General features: G+C 35.5%; 1 protein-coding gene across 19 annotated transcripts in view; it reads right to left on the bottom strand.

Moving 5' to 3' along the window:
* The window catches only part of Baz2b (bromodomain adjacent to zinc finger domain 2B), a 300,548-nt gene that overhangs the window by 135,566 nt on the left and 143,693 nt on the right, over positions 1-21,289 (bottom strand). For 5 of the 19 annotated variants that reach the window (XM_048345367.1, XM_048345374.1, XM_048345369.1 and 2 more), the window contains exon 1: positions 17,196-17,737. The exons of 2 other annotated variants lie outside the window; for them this stretch is intronic. In XM_048345367.1, the coding sequence (XP_048201324.1) occupies positions 17,196-17,205 (10 nt within the window). In that variant the 5' untranslated portion in view covers positions 17,206-17,737. Of the gene's footprint in view, positions 1-17,195; positions 17,741-21,289 lie in introns of those variants that run through there. 12 more of the 19 variants (XM_048345365.1, XM_048345375.1, XM_048345371.1 and 9 more) reach the window with 5 other exon arrangements.

The raw sequence follows: 21,289 nt of genomic DNA, 5'->3' as shown, positions 1-21,289 counted from the left end.
TTATTTATTTTTGCCTTTTGGGGAATTGAATACAAGGAGGCAAGTAGGTAAAGAGTTTTGGAGAGGCAGGAAAAACTGATAAAATACTGGGGCAAGGGCTGGCGGAGGAGACCTTTGCTTTGATGACAATTTTCAGAAAATCAGTTACTCACTTTATACACTTCTCTCCAGGAAATAGAAAGAACCATGACACAGGTTTTCCCTGTTCTTCACTCATGCTTCATCTTTATTGACAAACTAATTCAGCAAGGAAGATTTCTTGCTTTTCTTCACAGAACCCTTTTTCCTTAATGGTGAGCCACATAACCCCATCCTGTGAGTCAAGGCTGACTGTAAAAGGGGGACTGATTGCAGCTCAGTGGGAAACATAAGTCCAGAAGTTCAGATTCAGCACCCACCTCTAAAAGCAAACAAATAACTGAAATAGATGACACTCACAGAAACAATGGCTGGCTAGAAATATATGTTCATTTGCCTCTAAAAAGTGCTATGGACGTAAGACTTTTTGTTTGTTTGTTTTTGGCATTTGTAGTGGTGCTTGAATTAAGAGCCTGGTGCTGTCCTTGAGCTTTTAGACTCAAGGTTAGCACTCTACCACTCAAGCCACAGCTCCATTGTAGCTAGGATTACAGGTGTGAGCCACTGATGGCAGGCTTCTGACATAGACATTTTAACTGATAAAAACAGAATCAGAGAATCTATCATTTCTGAGCTGGGAGATCATTTTGCTTGTAGACCTAAAGATACACAAGTTAAAGAAACAGTAGCCTTGAGAGAGAGGATCCGAATAGGGCTAATCCTAGGTTCTTTTCCTTAGACCTATCCTTTTGATTTTCCTATATCCGCTAAGACTTTTTTCTGTAGCTTTCCAAATACTTGTCCTGGAATTTCTCATGGGTTACTGTTCCTTCTAATCAAAGGTGAGTAGAAAACTAACAAATAACACATTTATTCTTGCCTTTTTTTAGTAATGCTACTGACACCACTGAGACACACACATTCTTTCCTTTCCAGTAATCCAAACAACATATTCCATCAACTACAGACCTAAGACCCACTTTATTTTTTTTTATTTTTTTTTTTTTTTGGCCAGTCCTGGGCCTTGGACTCAGGGCCTGAGCACTGTCCCTGGCTTCTTCCCGCTCAAGGCTAGCACTCTGCCACTTGAGCCACAGCGCCACTTCTGGCCGTTTTCTGTATATGTGGTGCTGGGGAATCGAACCTAGGGCCTCGTGTATCCGAGGCAGGCACTCTTGCCACTAGGCTATATCCCCAGCCCGCGTAAGACCCACTTTATAAAGCTGCATCTGACTTATCCTAGGTCACAACTTCGCATCTTTGAATTATACAGCAGTTTAGCGTCTACCTAGGAAACTGCTAATTATATTAACCTTTTACTGCTCTACATTTGTTTTATGAATTCACTGTATTATTTTCACAGACAGTATGTCTGTGGAGCCTTAGTTTCTGAATCAGTAAAATGGGATTAATCATTCTTACTTCAAAGAGCTACTAGCATACTTCCTGTTAGATATTTTGTTTTTATCTTCTTTGCCAGGGGAACACAAGAGTAAAAAGTCCTTTGCTTTCCCCAAACTAAAGATAAAAGGTGAGAAAAGAGATCTGAATGAAAAGTAACATTATTTCTTTCATAAGCTAAATGTACACAAAAATAAGTTTGAAATGTGAAAAAGATTTTAAATTCCCAGCAGGTTTCTTTTACTGGTAAACCTGAATAGATTAGGCTATCCCCAAACACTGTGGCCTTACAAAAGAGGGTCATCTTTACTTTAGCTTTCAATAATAGTATAATTGAACTCTCCATTTTAGATAATATTTTCACTTTAGTTTTTAAGTAACTAAAACATTTAAACTGCTTTTCCCTTTTTCAGTAATTTTTTGACATCAGTAATTTCTACATAACCACTAATAATAACTACTTATTTCCCCCATCATTCTCTTGTACCTTTCCTTTTTTTTGGTGGGGGGGGGAGAGTGGTAATACTAAGATTTGAACTCAGAGTCTCTTGCTTGCAAGGCAGGCACTCTACCACTTGAGCCACACCTCCATTCCTCCATTGTTCACTTAAATATATAAAAGTTAGTACTTATATATTAACTCATTCTTTCATATATGTCCTAAATTGCACATATGCCCATGTCTTACTATGCTGACAGGCCCAAGTATTAATATAATACTCCCAGTTTTTATTTAACAGAATCAAGACCCTCTTTGATAAGGTTCAGAGAGAAATTATAATGCAAGACCTATAAATACATCCCAAATATGTTTTTAATATGACCTACATTAAATACAGGAAACATAACGGTTAAATAAAGTAATATAATGAATGTAACTACAAGCCAACTTTTTGTGGCATTCTAAAAAGTAAAATGAAGTACCAGCTCAATAGTAAAAGAATCCCCAAACACGCATGGAATGATAAATACCTCTCTAGACACTTTGCAGATTATTAAAATTAATAGTCTAGTGAACTATTCCAAGCAGAAATACAAAACTATGGATACTTTAAATGCCCATCTAAATACTCTACTTCAAAAGTTCAAACATTATTTATATTTGGGTTCCCCAGAAAGTGAAGGGTAAAAATTACTGCATGATTTGTCAATTAACATCCTAGGATATAATTCTACTGTTAAACTACATAAATCTACTCTTAATTTCAATATGCCAAAGAAAAATATATAAACACATGTACACAAATGTTTATGACTATGACAAGTAATAGCCAATGTGAAAATAATACAAATAAATAAAATTTATTACATGTACATGAGATATTACACAGCAATAAAGAATACATACTACAATACTGAAGAACTTTGAAAATACTATGAGTAAAGAAGCCTATCTCAAAAAAAAAAAAAAAAAAAAACATATTAGGGCTGGGGATATGGCCTAGTGGCTAGAGTGCCTGCCTCATATTCATGAGGCCCTGGGTTCAATTCCCCAGCACCACATATACAGAAAATGGCCAGAAATGGCGCTGTGGCTCAAGTGGCAGAGTGCTAGCCTTGAGCAAAAAGAAGCCAGGGACAGTGCTCAGGCCCTGAGTCCAAGCCCCAGGACTGGCCAAAAAAAAAAAAAAAAAAAACATATTGTATGACTGTTTTATGGAAAGTACGTAGGAACGACTGAACGACCAAAAGTAGATTAGTGCTTGCCTAGAAATATGGGTAGACTGGGGAGAAATAAAGAGTAACTGTTAACAGACACTAGGCAATTTCTTAGGATGAAGAAATGTTTTGTGGTTGTGGCAATGGTTGCATTATTCTGTGAATAGATTAAACATTGAGTATCTTAAATAAATGGAATTATTTCCATAAATTTTTTCAAAAGAGAATATTTGGCTCTCTCCTGCTCTCTGGTAGATTTCTGTAAGATTAGAATTCTATTTATCTTGATCCTGGACTCTCTGTCCCGGACTAAATGCACACTGGACCTAGTATGACTTTTTCATGTTATATAATGAGATATTAAAACAGGGGAAAAAATTCTCAGGCACTCATCTATATAATCTTACATCATCATGTTGTATATATTTCTTTAACTTGCTATATTAACTCAGTTTTGGAGACAAACAAGTTTAATAACACTGTAAGAACCTAGATACTTACCAGACTGGTTCTATAATCTCATTCCAATAGTCATATGACTGGCCACATTTTTTTTTTCTAAGAGTGATTTAATAGATCGTGAGGTTCTTTTTCTGATTCTGCTCCCTAAGAATCTTTTTATTCCTATGATCACCTAACTATAATCCTAAATCAGTTTTTACTAGAAACACTGCAAAGCTTCCTGATGAGGTCTCTCTGCTTCTTTCCTCCAGTCTTCCTTCATACAGGCAACAGTAATCCTATTTTCTTTTATTGAACAGTAATTTTTAATGCAAAAAATCCACTTTTACTAGTCCCTTATTATTGGAAGGTGAGATTGTAGAGAACATGGTTTGAGGCCACCCTGGGAAGTTAAGTAAAAATCAGCAGCAAAAATCAAGGCTGAAGGCATGGCTCCAAGGCCAAAAATAACCGTACTGCCAACACACACATACACACACACATACACACACACACACACACACACACACACACACACACACACACCTACCTAGATTTGCTAAGTCAGGTATTATTATCCCAATTTTACAGATAAGGAACTCTTAGTTCATGTTCATCATGGCAACATTGCTGGTGACAGCACAACTGGCCCATGAATAAAAGCAGCTGCTTTCATTTCTATGTGCTTTTTCTAAACTATCCAGGCCAAATCGGTGCTGGTCACATCCCTAAACTGGATATACAGCTCAGACGACTTGCAAGTTTACTTAAATGGAAGAAAAGAATTAGTTGAAGCTGGAAAATGACCCTTAAATTACTGAAACTTGGTGATGCTGCCATCGTTGATATGGTTATAGGCATGTGCATATATGCTTAAAACTTTTTTTAGTATCTTCCCTGGGTTATATTACTATTCATGATAGGAGATAGACAGCTGGTATGGATGTTATTAAAAGAGTGGACCAGAAGAATGCTGGGTCTGGTGGCCAAGGAGTCTGCTGAGAAAAACAGAAGGCTGAAAGAGTGTTATCCTTAACACCTGTCATGCCTGGTCTTAATATAAAGGAAAACCACAAAGCTGTCAATATTGGTTTAGCCCAATCCTACTGCATCATAAAACCTTCAGAAGACAAGGAAGAAGACAACGAGGGTGTAAGATATCACAAGAAATGTGCTCACCGCCCTGTTATGTAACTGTACCCCTTTTGCACAACACCTTGTCAACAAAATTTAATTAATAAATAAAAGAAAGAAAGAGAACAGAATTTCAGGAAGAATTTTAATACAGGTATAAAAATCCTGAAAAATTAAATACTGTCAATGGATATCCCAATAACCCAAATAAAACCCTCAATTGCCTTACTAATAGAATAGTACAAATTGAATACAGGCTATCAAGGAGAGGAAGTAGATCACTCAGATAAGGACAAATTTAAAACTAAAACCATGAATGGATCATGCTAGAGCTCAGGTACACCATGAAAAGTCCAAACTGATCAATCATAGGTATACAAAAGCAAAAGAAATATAGGGAGCTGGGGATAAGAAAAAAAAAAAGACAAGGAAAATGTTTTTTAGCCATTTGTTTTTTGGTGGTGTTTTGTTTTTTGTTTGCTTGGGTTTTTTTTGCTTATTGGGTTTTCTTTTTTTAAATCTATGGCAGCTTTATTAGTCTTTTAAAGAGTAATAACTTGACCAAAAAAATCTGTCAAAGAATTTAAAGACCCATTAAAACAGAGAAAGAGGGGGGGAAAGATGTTGACCAGCTAGGCTTACATATTTCTTTAATCTGTCACGCAAGGCTCATTAATAAATATTAAATGATCAATAAGAAGGACGACTTAGAAACACACTAGGCAATTTTACTAATTTCAAAATTACTCTTATTTTTACTTGATTCTACTTGCTGTTCACTTCCATCAGCTTTTCCTTCTTTTCTAACTTTTCTTTTTCTTCTTCTTTATAGTCAAAGTGAAGTACAGAGGGGTTATGGTTTCCTGTAAGGCAGGGAGTATATTTCTTATCCAACTTGTTACCTCCTCCCTCATTTCCCCTGCCTCCCCCTCCCTCTTCTTTTCTAACTTTTTTGATTTGCTGGTTCTATTTATGCTCTGCATAAGATCTAGAATTCTCTTGATAATATTTTGATACTCAATGCTAACTCCAGTATTTCTGACTGCTTTGTTGAATACCTTCCTTATCCTTGTTAATGCAAAGTAGCCCTAATCCCACATTCAAGTCTTTCATCTATTCATCCAAACCCACAACTATAATCGTAAAAAATATTTTATTTCACCTTTATATTGAAGCAATCATCATTAAGCATTAACTCATTCAAAAGGATTTTTTGTTATTAGAAATAACATATTTACTGTGGTTGCCCCCATGCTATCACTGTATCTCATCTGAGTACCCTGGATACTGTATATACTGGTATTAGAACTAGGGAAGGGAAAGGGAATATCAAAATCGAGAGACAAAGGGTAAAAAGACAAATGACTCCAAAAGCATTTGGTGTAAACCAACTGAACAACTCATGGGGGGAGAGGGAAAGGGAAAGAAGGGGAGAGGGGAATTGAGGGAAGAGGTAACAAACTGTACACTGCCTTATGCATAAAACTGTAACCCCTCTGTACATCACTTTGACAATAAATAATTATTTAAAAAATTTTAAGTTTATAAAAAAATAAATATTTGAAGGAAATAGAAATAACATATTTACCACTGCTTATGTTTCCTCATCCATCTGAAAGAATGATTTGTCTTAAGTGACTATAGATGTAATAAACAGACTTCAGAAAGGTGTAACAATAACATATGCAAGAATCAACTCTTTCCTCATCTTCCTATCCACAAATAAAAGAGCAGTGTAACAGAAGCTAGGCATGGTGATGCATGTCTATAATCCCACCACTTGGCAGGCTGTGGCAGGAAGATTGAGAATTGAAGCCCAGCTGAGCTACATAGGAAGTTCAAAACTTGCTATATACTACAAAAATAAAAAATTAAAATTAAAAAAATAAGTAATATAAAAAGAGCACTGGGATTTCATTTTCTTTCCAAATATTTTACTAACAAGCATCCAACACTGGGAAAACTATTTCACATCTGTAAACCCAGCTTATAGCTTTCAAAATCCTTCTCCTATAAGTTTAGTCCAGAATGTAAAATGTCCTGTCACATTACTTTTTCTACTACTTTTATTGTATCTACTATTAAATATTACCCCAACAACACTTATTAGTAGAACTTACTACTGAAATACAGTATTGATATTTTACTTCTTTTTGTTATTCAGTCTGTTTCCTTCAGTAGAGTACTGACTATTGCATTTATTTTGTCCATTTCAGTATCTTTGAAAGCCTTCAAGAGTCCTAAGAGACACATTCAAAGGATGGACATCCAAAAGAATTGAGGACCTCTCTAAATTGAAAGCCATTAACCTAAGAAAGAAAATCAAAACGTCTCCAGAGAGATTCTACATAATCAAATACACTGAATAGACACATCTATACTTTAGCGCATCCCAAATACATTATGCACAGCAATTAAGGCAAAAGTAAACCTGTCTCATGCTTGTAATCCTAGTTACTCAGAAAGCTGAGATCTGAGAATCAAGATTCAAAGCCAGCCAGGTTTATGAATCAGAGAGACGTTAAAAACTAGCAAAAAACTGGACTCAAGTGGTAGGGCACCAGCCTTGAAGAGAAAAGCTGAGCAGTATTTTCTCTCTCTCTCTCTCTCTCTCTCTCTCACACACACACACACACTCACACACACACACACACACACACAGCAAAAATGATTTTATCATATTATTCAATAAACCTGTGTCCTTTTTTTATATTCAGTAATTTGTGTTCTAACAAAAGTTTGAGAAAAGGGAAAAGAATGAGTCAAATGAGAGAATATAACAATGAAGAGAAAAATGTAAGGCCTTATTTGTATAAATGACAACTCTTCACTCACAAGGCTCCTGTTCAATATTAGAAGTAGTACTATGAAGGATAATCTGACACAAAAGCATTGATACCCTTGAAACTACAGTAATAAAACTTCCAGATTCCAGATTCAGCCCCCCTACCAAATAAAGCCAGAGAAAATAAGAGGGCCTTCTGAAAGATGTTAATGGCAATTATAGAGAATCAGCAAAGGAGATTTCTTTTTTTTTTTTTTTTTTTGGCCAGTCCTGGGCCTTGGACTCAGGGCCTGAGCACTGTCCCTGGCTTCTTCCCGCTCAAGGCTAGTACTCTGCCACTTGAGCCACAGCGCCGCTTCTGGCCGTTTTCTGTATATGTGGTGCTGGGGAATCGAACCTAGGGCCTCGTGTATCCGAGGCAGGCACTCTTGCCACTAGGCTATATCCCCAGCCCAAAGGAGATTTCTTTGATTCTCAGAGGGGAAATGTGTTTTTTTAATATATAAAATGTGGCCTGACATGACAAAGAAAAGTATAACATACTTAGAAAACATGCTACAAACTCTAGTTTACTAGGCAAAATATCAACAGATGGTTCCATACTTGGAGTCATGCTTTAATTAAAGAGCAAAAGATAAGAACGTGGACGTAAAAAGAATCCTGGTCTCAAAAAGAAAGAAGATAAAAAAGGAATTGTGAAAGATGAACAGACACCAGAAACACACCCCAGTTGTCTAAGTAAATTCTCATTTGGTGTTACACTGGGAAGTATGTGTATAGCTGGCCTACACCACCAGTCTAATAAGGTTATAGACAACAAGGTCATCCTAGAATAACCTGGTAGGCTTGAGAATAAGTCAGTGTCACTAATCAATCATTGTAGTGGACTTGAAAAAGTTTTCAAAAAGTGCAAGGATTCTTACAAGTGCAATATTGACCTTCATTTCTATATGGAAAGATTTGTGGAGGTGGTGTATGCATGTGTGTGGTACTAGGGACCAAATTTAGATACTTGCAGATGCTAGGCAAGTGCTCTACCCTGAGTTACACTCCATCCCTGGGAAAGTTTTCTTTAACCACATAAAGTATAGATGCACCATGCTCTGAAGTACAATCTCAGAAATGGCAATAATGAAATTAACCAGACCGATAACAAAAGTAAGATTAAATGAATAGTAATACCAAGTTTTAGGTAAAAACTAAGACTCAGAAACATGTTTATTCATAGAGAAAAAGCAATTTTCTCCTTAAGAAATACTGAATTTTTAAATTTATATTTATTAGGTCCAGAAGTTCTAATCATTAAATTTATTTGGATGTCTCTGCTTATATGTTTGGGAATATGTTGGGTTTGGAAAGTTCAATGTGTTTTGTCAGACCGCATTAGGATACTGGAAATCAAGTTAGGTAGATATAGGGTTCAATTTAGACCGCCATGAAAAGTAAATGAAACTGAATGGCAAAGAAGGAAAGAAAGGAAGAAGAATGAGAAAGGCCAAGGAGCTAGTTATACAAAAGATATGTATGAAGAAACTTTAAAAGGTTTTAAAAGTGAGATTAAAAAAAAGGATATTATCCAGAAGTTGGTGGCTCACACCTGTAATCATAGCTACTCTGGAGGCTGAGATCTGAGAACTGCAGTTCAAAGCTAGCTAGGGCTGGAAAGTCTGTGAGACTCTCATCTCCAGGTTAAGCACAAAAAGAAAGAAAAGAGAATGAGAGAGAGAGAGAGAGAGAGAGAGAGAGAGAGAGAGAGAGAGAGAGAGAGAGAGAGAGCAAGATAGAGAGAGAGAGGAGAGAGGAGGGAGGGAGGGAGGGAGGGAGGGAGGGAGGGAGGGAGGGAGGGAGGGAGGGATCCAGAAGTGGAGCTGTGGCACAAGTCTTGAGCACAAAGGCTCAGAGATAGTGCCCAGGTCCTGAAAAAAACATAACTGATATTTTCTTGTCCTTTTCAAAATTTCTATTTCACTTAGTTTTGGTCCCATTGACTCCTTACTTTATGGGCAGATTAGCAATGCCACAATAAGAAACACAGTATTTTATCTAGTTATATAATTTTTTATATATGTCTTTCTTGTTTTTCTCTTTAAGAAAAATATCTAATGGGGTTTCAGTGGTTCACAGCATTAGCTAATTAGGAAGCTTGAGATCTGAGACTCACAATTCAAAGCTAGCCTGGGCAGTAAAGTTTGTAAGACTCTTAATAACCACCAAAAATAGCTGGGTGGAGCTGTTACTAAGTAGTTAAGTGCTAGCCTTGAACAGAGAAGACTATGGGACAGCACCCAGACCCTGTGTTCAAGCCCCAGTACAGGTGCACGTTGTATGTACACACACACACACACACACACACACACACACACACACACACACACACAATCTGGTCAGGTACCAATGGTTGATACGTGTAATTCTACTTACTAAAGACACTGAGATGGAAGATCATGGTTTCAAGCCAGTCAGCCCTGACATGAAAGTCTGAGAGACTCCGTTTCCAATTAACCAGCAAACTGGCATTTCCAATTAACCAGCAAAAATCACAGCACCGCTCAAGTGGTACAGTGCTACCTGAGCAAACAAGCCAACTGAGCATGATGATTTTGAGTTGAAGTCCCTATACTGACACACACAAAAAAAGGCAAGAAAAGAGCTCATCTTTTCCATACATTATATATTGTAATAGTGTTTGACTCAGCTTGTCAATCCATAAAAGCCAGGTAGAAAATTACCACATAAATTGAAGCCGACTTGAGAACCTAAATGTCCTTCAACAAGGAAATGGATATATGTGATATGCACACAATATGTTTGTGTGTATGCATTGTTGTATATATACGTATATATGTGATATAAAATAATGAAGTTCTATAATATGCCACAATCTAGACGAACTGTGAAACGTTATGCTTAATAAAATAAGAATGACCAATAAAAAGATAAATACTGTATTATTCCATTTATGAAAAGGTATAGGGAATGAAAACAGAATAGAGGGGCTGGGAGGTTGGGGGATTGGGGCTATTGCTTAATTAATGATTACAGGGTTTCTGCTTGGGTGATGAAAAAGCTTTAGAATTAAAGATAGTAGTAATGGTTGCACATCATGGAATGCAATAAATACCACTGCAAAAAGGATTAGATCTGGGGCTGGGAGTACAGCTAAGTTGTTGAACACTTGCCTGCCATGAGCAGGCCTTAGATTTGATCCCAGCACGTCCCCCATTAAAAAGAAAATATAAAAATCAAAATGGTAAATATGTATGTTACAGATATTTCACCATATCTTTATAAATGAAATAGAGAGTTGCGTGTTGGTGGCTCACATTTGTAATCCTAGCTACTCAGAGGGCTACAATCTGAGGATCATGGCTCAAACCAGACAAATCCAAATAACCCATCTCCAAGTAACCACGAAAAAAGCCAGTTGTAGAGCTGTGGCTCAAGTGGTAGAATGCTAACCTTGAAGAAAAAAGCTCAGTGACAGACTCAGGCTAAGAGTTCCCAGGTCCAGAATTTAAAAATAATGTAATACCACCAGATACAATTGAACTGTGTGTTTTGAACTGGCAAACTGTAAGATATGTGAATCATATAGCTCAATAAAGCCATTTAAAAATTATTGTTTGAAGTTTGTTTCAGAGCGTGTAGATTTTGCTCTGGCTGGAGATCTTTGCTCTGGTTTCTTTTCCACGGTAGAGTTTCCTCTAGTCATCCTGTACCAGCCTTCTCTGCCTGTCAGACATTAGCATCTTATTTATTTGTACATTTATTAAACAATTACTCTTATCCTTCTTTGGGCATCTCATATTTAAATTACTGCAACATTTAACTATGCTTTGCTTATAGAACTACATTATGTACTCAATTTATCAAATTAATACTTGCATTTAATATTTGTACTTTGCTTGCCAAACTGGATTAGTGATAGCTCTGATTGACAACTCAAAACCTAGTAGACTCCTACTCATTCCTTCAAATAAAATCAACAACCAAAAAATTCAGTTTTATACTTGCACAAATACATTAAATAAAAATTTCTTAATAATATACATTAAGTGAAAGCATTCCCAGAAAAATTAATCATAATAATCTCTGAGCAGTCCAATTAATCAAGAATAAAATTTAGTTTATCATAATTGTGAAAAATAGGTAACAGATATTTTAAACACATTTCTGATTGGCTAGTCATTCTTTTCTATTTCCCTGATTGAATGAGACTGTCAAAATGAAAAAAAATTAATACAAAAAACTTAATATGCACACTAATACTTTCCATGCCCAAGTAAAAATATCCAAGCAACAGCAATACTTATAAGACAATATTCTGTAAAACAACTGTACATCTCAGGGGAGTGGGGGAGAGGATCAGGGAGGGGAGATGGTGGGAGAAAAACGAAGGAGGTAAAATGTTTGACAAGAAATGTACTCATTGCCTTACATATGTAACTGTAACCCCTCTGTGCATTACTTTGACAATAAATAAAAAAATTCTAATCTTTATACATTATTAAAATGTTAAGTCCATGTTAAATTTCTGACTACACTTGCCTGTTACTGTTACCCTCCCAATCTCAGCCTTTACAAAGATGAAATGACAGGCCTGGATCACTGCTTCCAGCTTCAGCTTTGTATTGGCTCACATGAGGTCTCATCAACTTTTTGCTAGGCTAACCTCAAGCAGCTAACTTCCTGATATCAACTTCCCTAGTAGAAAGAATTATAGGTCTGAGTCACCATGCCCAGCTTTATAAAAAAATCTAGTTGACACCTTTTGTGTGTATAATATGTTTTTGTGAGGAAAACATAATAATTATGTTTGAACTATATAGTATATCTGAAATGACTTGTTCTTGAGTGTGTCATTAAAAATGTATCATAAAGTTGGGCTGGGAATATGGCCTAGTGGCAAGAGTGCTTGCCTCGTATATATGAGGCCCTGGGTGCGATTCCTCAGCACCACATATACAGAAAATGGCCAGAAGTGGCACTGTGGCTCAAGTGACAGAGTGCTAGCCTTGAGCAAAAAGAAGCCAGGGACAGTGCTCAAGTCCTGAGTTCACGGCCCAGGACTGGCCAAAAAAAAAATGTATCATAAATACAAACAGCATTAACTCACATGAAGATTAAGAAACAGTTACATTTTGATCCAGAAGACAAAAGGTAAATCTGTTTCAAAGGACTGCTATATCTCTATTTCCTACTCAAGTAGAATTTACGTTCACTTTTACAATGAGAATACCGTTGGCCACTTAGAGATTATTTCTCTTCCTCTTAGAAGCCTGGTATTTAGTAAATTCACTGGCCTGAAAAGGAGCCCCAAAGGGGAAGGAAGTAAAAATGTTCTTAAACTGACAAAACTTAAAACTAAAAGTCATTCTTTAATATTCAGAAAGTCCTTGCACCAGTTTTAACTGAGGTTTTATAACTTATACTCGATTCCAATAAGCTTGGGTTGTGATTCCTAAGGTCATACCATATTATATTAAAATAAGCAAAATAGGTCTGAAGGTGATGATAGCAGCTGTAAGTTTTTAAACATATTTTCTTAATTTGTTTAACAGTTGGGAACTAGGAATGTGAGGGGATTCCTGAATTAGCTAAACTGAAAGTGATACGGAAATTAGGAAAAGACCAACAGATGCCTTGATTTTTTATCAAGAACCTACAAACTTTTTTTTGCAGGCAGAAGAGAGTTTATTGTCAGAGAGCAAACTGCTAACCCACATGAGATGGAAGCATACATAGAAAGAAAAGGTGGCCAAGAATCTATAATCTTATGTACCAAGAATATCATTGTATGACAGTACAGAAAGAAAACAGATTTTCAAAAAGACAATTCACTGACACCTCAAACAAAATTTTAAATTTTTTCTTAACTTTAACATCATATGCATTTTAAGTAAAGAGCATGGCCAACTGAATCTAAAGATCTAGTCTATGGAACACATCATATACTTCCATGGAAATGGCACAATGAAATCCTCATGTGGAGCTAATATATGCTAAATAAGTACCTACCTAATCTACCAATGGTTTTATCTAGGCAGTTAATATTGTCCTTCACTTATTTTCTCCAAAAGGTAAGAATACCGTTTAGCTAACAGTACTATGCTGAGAATTAAGTAAAAGAACCCAGGTACAACTCATGAACAGGAATTACTGAAATACTCTAAAACCTTGACTGCTCAGATTAATTAGCCTTTGAGATAAATAATATTACTTTTTAATTCATCTTATATTTTATGTTACGATTAGCTGGTATGTAAAGCAGACAAAGCTAACATTCACTTCAATACTATATGGAATGCTTCTGCATTACATTATAATCCACTTCTGGTTTGATAAGCTTAACTCATTCTTCAATATCAATTTAGGTTATCAACTCCTCTGAAAAGCTTTTCTACATCTTCATGTTATCTATTTCAAATCTATGACATCCAAAATCAAAATCCTCAGTCTCCATCTTGGGGCTTGAACTCAGGGCCTGAGCACTATCCCTGGCTTCTTTTTGCTCAAGGCCAGTACTCTACCACTGAGCAACAGCGCCACTTCTGGCTTTTTCTATATGTGGTGTTGAGGAATCGAACTCAAGGCTTCATGTATGTGAGGTGAGCACTCCTACCACTAGGCCATATTCCCAGCCTAAAAACCTTTCTATCTCACAGTTAATTCATGGCAGCACCATCCTTTATATTGCTCAGCCAAAATTTTACATTTCTCTTTTCTCCTCTTTCTGTATCACACCGAGTCCATCAAGAAATCTTTTCATCTTTAAAAAAATGTATTATCTTTAAGTAGTTGTACAAAGAAGTTGCCATTTAACAAAGCAGTTTATGAATACAATACATCTTGATCCATCAAGAAATCTTAAGTCTTCTTTAACTTCTCTAACCTAATGGGTGGTCCATGCTGCCTCTCTACAACACAGAAAGTCAAGTGCATTTACAAGCAGGATCTAAATTTTAAAAAGCCTTTCAAGTCCTCAGACTCTCAGTCCCTAAAGGGATCTGTGACCTCACAATGAATGACTTTCCCTCTTACTACCTTTAAAACTATCTCCAATACTCTCCCTCCCCTCATTCTACCTCTAAATATTGTACATTCATCTCTAGCCATGCTCCTGCTTCATGGTTTCTGATTGGAAGGTTCTTCCCAAGGTACCACAATTTTGGTTGTGTTTAATATCATCTTGAGTCCTTCCTCAATCCCGGAAATCTATCTCCACCATATGCTTCTCATCTTGCTCCTTTCTCTTTTTCTATTTTGTAACATTTACCTCCTAACATGCTATATATTTTATTGATTTGTTATTGTTTATCTTCCACTACTACATGGCAGTTTTATTTACTGTTATTTTCCAGGTACCTAAACCATCACACAATACAAATTAAATATGTAAATTAAGTGGGCTTCAGATATATCTGCCTGGCATGCTCTCAGGACCTTGAACCCCCACACTGGAAAAGGAAAAAAAAAAAAAAAAAAAGAGTAGCTTGGTGCTGGTGGCTCATGTGAATAACCTTAGCTATACAGGAGGATGAGATCTGAGATACAAGAAGGATGAGATCTTCCAGCCAGGGCAGAAAAGTCAGAAGATTCTATCTCTAATTATCCACAAAAAAAAAAAAAAAGCTGAACTGGAGGCATGGCTCAAGTGGTACAGTACCAGCTATGAGTAAAAAAGCTGAGCAAGGGAATGAGAGCCTGAGTTTAAGCCCAGGTACTAACTAGCACAAAATCAATCAAAGTAAATAAAACAATAAATTGATTACCTCTTCTTAGTGTTGCCTTTAGCTTTATGTACATACCTCTACTCAATCATCATACTGTTCTATACTAGCCTCCTAATTTTCTGCTTTGCCCATTGGACTGTAAGCTTTGTAAGACAAAAGTTTTGCTTTTATTGTTACTGCCTGTACTTCCTTAAGCGCCTACTTTTTTACTTAGAGGGCACACCATAATATTTCATGAATTAATGAAAAAAAACACCATTTAAATCAAAGAGGTAAAAAGCTTTCCACTTTCTAAAATAAAAACACAGAAGTATAACCCTGGAGACTGAATTCTGTTAGTTTTTAGTCTGATTCTGGCAATTACTGGCTAATGGACCTTGATTACATAATTTAAATTATCTATGACTATTTTATTATCAATTAAAAAAAAGAAGTAATAATGGTACCCAAACCTGATGTGACTATCATGAATACTAAATGAGGGTAAAATTAGCTCAGAGGTATGCACATAGTAAGCATTAAGTAAATTATACCATTTTTTGTCATTACAAGTACAAATAGAAAAACTATGGTGAGTTTTACTTTGGTAAGGTGACTAATCATAATCACCAAACACAACAGACTATTACAAGCGTATACCAATAAGTTATTTAAAATTACCTAAAATAGACCTAATAAGATTTTGCTAAAGAAAGTACCTTAAATGACCAATTAAGGCAAGATTCTATTTGCATTACTCCAGAATACTTTCAAGTATTTTAGACGTTAGCTTCTGTTACAATTAGTACCAATTTTCAATTTTTAATCAATTTAAAATGTTTTCTCTTGTATAAATGTTTTCCATTTTTAATTTAAAATATTTTCTCTTACAAATATTTTCTCTTAAATACCTAATACTAAAGTTTTAAAAGTAAACAACCTATTATTTAAATCATCTATACTTACCAGCCTATAAGACATACTCATCTTTTGCACTGAATAATCTCAGTTTTAGAAATAAGAATTTTGAGAAAAATAAATAAGTTTAAGCAGCATTGTTACTCATTAAATAACCTAAATGCTTTCCACTTGTCATTTAAGTCATGTATTCAACAATATATATTTTCCTTGAGTAATTTTAAATTAAGTTTTGAGCAAACAGTTATTTTCAAAGTAGAAGGCACTATAACACAGTGTTTGTTTTAAAGCAAAAAATTTCTATTATTTCTTTCTATTCTGACTCCTTATATTTTCCTATCTACAGACAGTCAGTTCTCCATTTTGTAAAATACTTGTGAAATTCATTTTCTTTATAGTGAGTATAGCCATAAATAAATAAATAAATAAATAAATACACTTTCCTTAAGCCCTCATATGGATAATAGACAAGAAAACTGAGGTAAGCAGTTCCAATGATTGTCCCAAGACCACAGATGGAGTAACTGCCAGCTTCAGGATTAAAAATAAGAAGCTCATTATTCCCTTCTTATAATTCTGAATATTCAACCTTATTTTTTATTAAAGAATCTCATAGATAATTTTAAGAAGATAACTTAATAACTTAACTAAGAACCATCATCTTGTAACAATGTATGCAAGTAGAATTATAAAATTTCTTAAAAATAAGATTAGAATGTATTCCAACAGTCTCTCAAAATTTATTGTATGTTTGAAAACAATTTTGCTCAGAGTGCCAAGAAAGTGGTATCTTAATATAATCTATCATGTCAATGCCTTCTAAAAAGCTAATTTCTTGAGCCAAAATCTAAAATAAGTATGTGAAACGGTTGGATTTAACATACCAAGGAGAAATACTTCTACATTAAAAAAAAAAAAAATTCTCCAAACTTAAAACAGTACTTTTTACTCTAATTGTAAACTTCAACTTCAGAATTACATTTATAAGAGATATATCAATTTTAAAAAATGAGAAAAAGTAAGCAAAGCACCACACATTCATGCATTTACAGGAGAAAAAGACATACAGTATAACATTAGCAGCTTACTGTGGAGAGTGGGTTTAATCAGGAAGTAGCCATTATCCTTTCGATTCAGAGCAGTGACAGCACTCCAAAACAACAAGCCGGGATCTTTTTCAGTTAAAAGGCGTGAGAGAATACCTACTATTGTGTCCTAGTTTTTCTGACCCCAAGGGTCACCATATGTCTTTTATCAAAAGCTATAGTGAAAACATAATCCAAGGAAGCATTCACAATGCTCTATTTGTTGAAATACCTAAAATCTACCTAACACAACCTCTCTCTCTCTCAGTTACTCACAAAACATGGCTGTCTTATTCAGAGATTAGCAATTATTGTAATGAGATACTGTCGGAGAGGGTCAAATAGTACTTCCTGCAGTTTACACATCTTGATTTCCTGGTAAACAAACTGAAAGGCAGGTGGAGCACTTAGATCACTACTAAACGTGAATGCTCACGTGACAAAACTAAACCAGGTAAGCTAAGGGACTCGAATAATTGTTCTTTTCCAAATTGTATTAAAACTGACAATAGGGCAAATTCTGTCTTCCTTTTTAAAAGGAGAGTTTATTTCTGACATGCACAGTTTATAATAAAGCATGTTTGAAACCTGACATGGTTTAAGCAGGTTTCAAAAATTAGTCTAGGCAAATATACTGTAAAAGTGGGTCAATACTAACAAGGACAATAAACTGTTCAAGAGCCTGCTAAAGGTCTTTCAAATTCAAGTGCTTCAAGAAGTAGATAAAAGAATTTCCAAGACATAATAAAAGTTCAAATTTTTAAATTTTATTCAAAGCAAAAGTCTTTGTATTAGGACAACCTCCTGAAAACAAGACTACATAATTTATGGAGCAGCCTTTGAAAAAGAATCATATAAATCAAAAAATTTATATAACTTACTTTCTATATTGTTTAAATTTAAAACAACATTAAAAATATTTAACTGTGAGCATTAAAGTGTTAGCTTGAAAGTAAGTTGCCTTCAAAATTTAATTGCTGATATATCTAAATAAAATTGGGTTGTATAATCCTGAGGGAAACCTATTGTTAGTTTTGTCCTTTAATGAATATTTCATTATTGGTATAACAACAACAAAAAATCTACTCTATCAAAATGATAAAGCAAAGTCTGGCTTTTAAAATAGCTAGGTGATTTTTTTTAATCTGTAAAACTTGTGTTTATTTTTAAATTTCTGTATTTACTAAGACCATGTATCTTTGCCATGTAATTAAAAAACAGTATCTTTAATTCTAACTCAAACAGCTTTTGAAGACCTTTTCACAGCAATATAGTCAGGTCAAAATACAATATAATACTGATTAGATTATATTTATAGTAACTCAATTAAAAAAAAAAGCCTAATGTCCTGAAACAGAAAAAAGCCACAAAATAAAATGATAATAATAGCAATAATAACAAAAAGAATATTCAAGTTGATAAGACTTTGTCAAGGATACAGAATCTGAGAATAGGTCTCACCACAATTTCATCTCAAAGGATTAGATATGCATATTAACACACATTTCTAATATCACTAATTACCATGTTACTACAATGACATATGAAATATCAAAATTTCAGAAAGCTGGGGCTGGGAATATGGCCTGGTGGTAGAGTGCTTGCCTCGCATACATGGGGGGGAAAAAAATCAGAAAGCTATTCTTAAGGAGTTAAGAGTTCCAGGTAAGTTTTTTTGTTTGTTTGTTTTTGCCAGTCCTGGGACTTGAACTCAGGGCTTGAGCACTGCCCTGGGCTTCTTTTTGCTCAAGGCTAGCACTCTGCCACTTGAGCCACAGTGCCTCTTCTGGCCTTTTCTATATATGTGGTGCTGAGGAATCAAACCCAGGGCTTCATGTATATGAGGCAAGCACTCTTGCCACTAGGCCATATTCCCTGGCCCCAGGTAAGTTTTATGATCAAATTAAACAATTTAAAGATTCACTAGTCATCTGGTATATAAAATAGTCTTTACATTTTAGAAAAATTTTAATGTAATTCCTACTAAAAAGTTGGCTTTGATTCTGTAATTGCCAAACAAAATAAAAATTTAAGTGATAAAATTCTTACTGCAATTGTTTCAAATATCCATTTTACTTTCCCATAATGGGTCAAATTAGGCAGTGATGAAGAAAAATGTAAAACACAAAAAATAAATTTCATATTTTGTTTCATTCAAGGTGGCTTTTATCCAGAGTCAGCAAGTGTTGGTATTAAGAGTTGATATAGGGCTGGGGATATAGCCTAGTGGCAAGAGTGCCTGCCTCGGATACACGAGGCCCTAGGTTCGATTCCCCAGCACCACATATACAGAAAACGGCCAGAAGCGGCGCTGTGGCTCAAGTGGCAGAGTGCTAGCCTTGAGCGGGAAGAAGCCAGGGACAGTGCTCAGGCCCTGAGTCCAAGGCCCAAGACTGGCAAAAAAAAAAAAAAGAGTTGATATACAGGGGCTGGGGATATGGCCTAGTGGCAAGAGTGCCTGCCTCATATACATGAGGCCCTGGGTTCGATTCCCCAGCACCACATATACAGAAAATGGCCAGAAGTGGCGCTGTGGCTCAAGTGGCAGAGTGCTAGCCTTGAGCAAAAAGAAGCCAGGGACAGTGCTCAGGCCCTGAGTCCAAGCCCCAGGACTGGTCAAAAAAAAAAAAAAAAAGAGTTGATATACAAGTCAAAACTGAAGGGTAATCCTAGTATCTCCAGAACCTGAGAGTTGAGGATTCTGCCAGCCCTGGCAGAAAAACCTATGGGACTCTTAACTCCAATTAACCACCAAAAAACCACTGGTAGAGCTGTGGTTCAAGTGGTAGAACACTCTCCTTGAGCAAGAAAGCTAAGGGACAGCAACCAGGCCCTGAGTTCAAGCCCCAGTACTGGCACCAAAAATAAAAAAAAAAAAAGGTATCATATATAGTATCTTGTAAGTCAGAAGACTTCTCTGAGCTAACAAATGAGGAAATGGCACCTTTTCACCCTCTAGGGCACATTTTGGGCCTATCTTTCCTCTCAGAGACAGAAAGGACACAATGAGAGGACACACATAGAACACACTTAACAAAACTAACTGTACTCAGGGAATATAAAGACAAAACATTCTAGAAAGTGTTCTCTTAATTCCAGGGAAAGAATAAGAGGAAGAACCAAGTTTTCTACTTTTACACTATTGGCCTCAGCAACAATCAGTATTATTTATATTGTATTTATCCCAACAGAACTATGACTAGAAGAACAGAATGTCCTTAAAATTCATATGAATAAAAAATAACATAGCTAGGAGTGTTGATGAGTACCTAAAACCCTAGCATTCAAGAAGGCTGAGGCAGAAGGATCATGAGTTCAAGGCCAGCCTTCCAACAAAAAAAAAAATGAAGTACAAAATAAAGTTGGAAAATTGGAACACAGAAATACTTACTTATTATAAGGTCCTGTACAAGTTATTATGGGTGAGGTTTAGTTCTGAGCTTAGCTGTCAAATGAAAATAGCTAACAATACCAAATTATAAATTTTTTATCTCCATAAGGGTGTTATTTTACAAATAAGTTCCAAAATGTTCGCAATTCTAAGAAATGAGAGATTTTTTCCAGTATTTTTAATGATGTGCTACTACATAAGGAAATAGTTTTCTCAGCTTATTCACAGAAACTTGAATAACAAATTTTGAAAGATTATTATTAAAGTTTCTTTTGCCATTTCCCCAGTACAACTGGAAAAATAGTTATCTAATTATGAATTCTGCAACTTACTTGATCTAGGTCTTTTATATACTAATAAGTTCCCAGAGTCTTTTGGTAAATTTATGTCCATTTAATATTCCATTTTCTACACTCAAATTCTTCTGCAAGATGCGTAAATAGGCCAAACAATGCAAAAGAGAAGACACTGGTAGGAAGGGACAGACACTTTTAGGAACCTCCTTCTTTCACTTAAAAAGTGACCTTCCACAGTCTGGGATCAAATCTATGATGAATTTCATTCCTCCTCAGTTTGGCATTTCAAATTGGTACGGAAATCTGACTCGGTCTTCATATTCACTTTGTACTAATTTAGATCAGGTTTGCATACTTTTGAGTATTTGCCTTTTTTGTGTTACTATTGT

The sequence above is a fragment of the Perognathus longimembris genome, chromosome 4, assembly GCF_023159225.1.
Source record: "Perognathus longimembris pacificus isolate PPM17 chromosome 4, ASM2315922v1, whole genome shotgun sequence".
In the NCBI taxonomy this organism is placed as follows: domain Eukaryota; kingdom Metazoa; phylum Chordata; class Mammalia; order Rodentia; family Heteromyidae; genus Perognathus; species Perognathus longimembris.
This window is presented reverse-complemented; position numbering and strand designations above follow the sequence as displayed.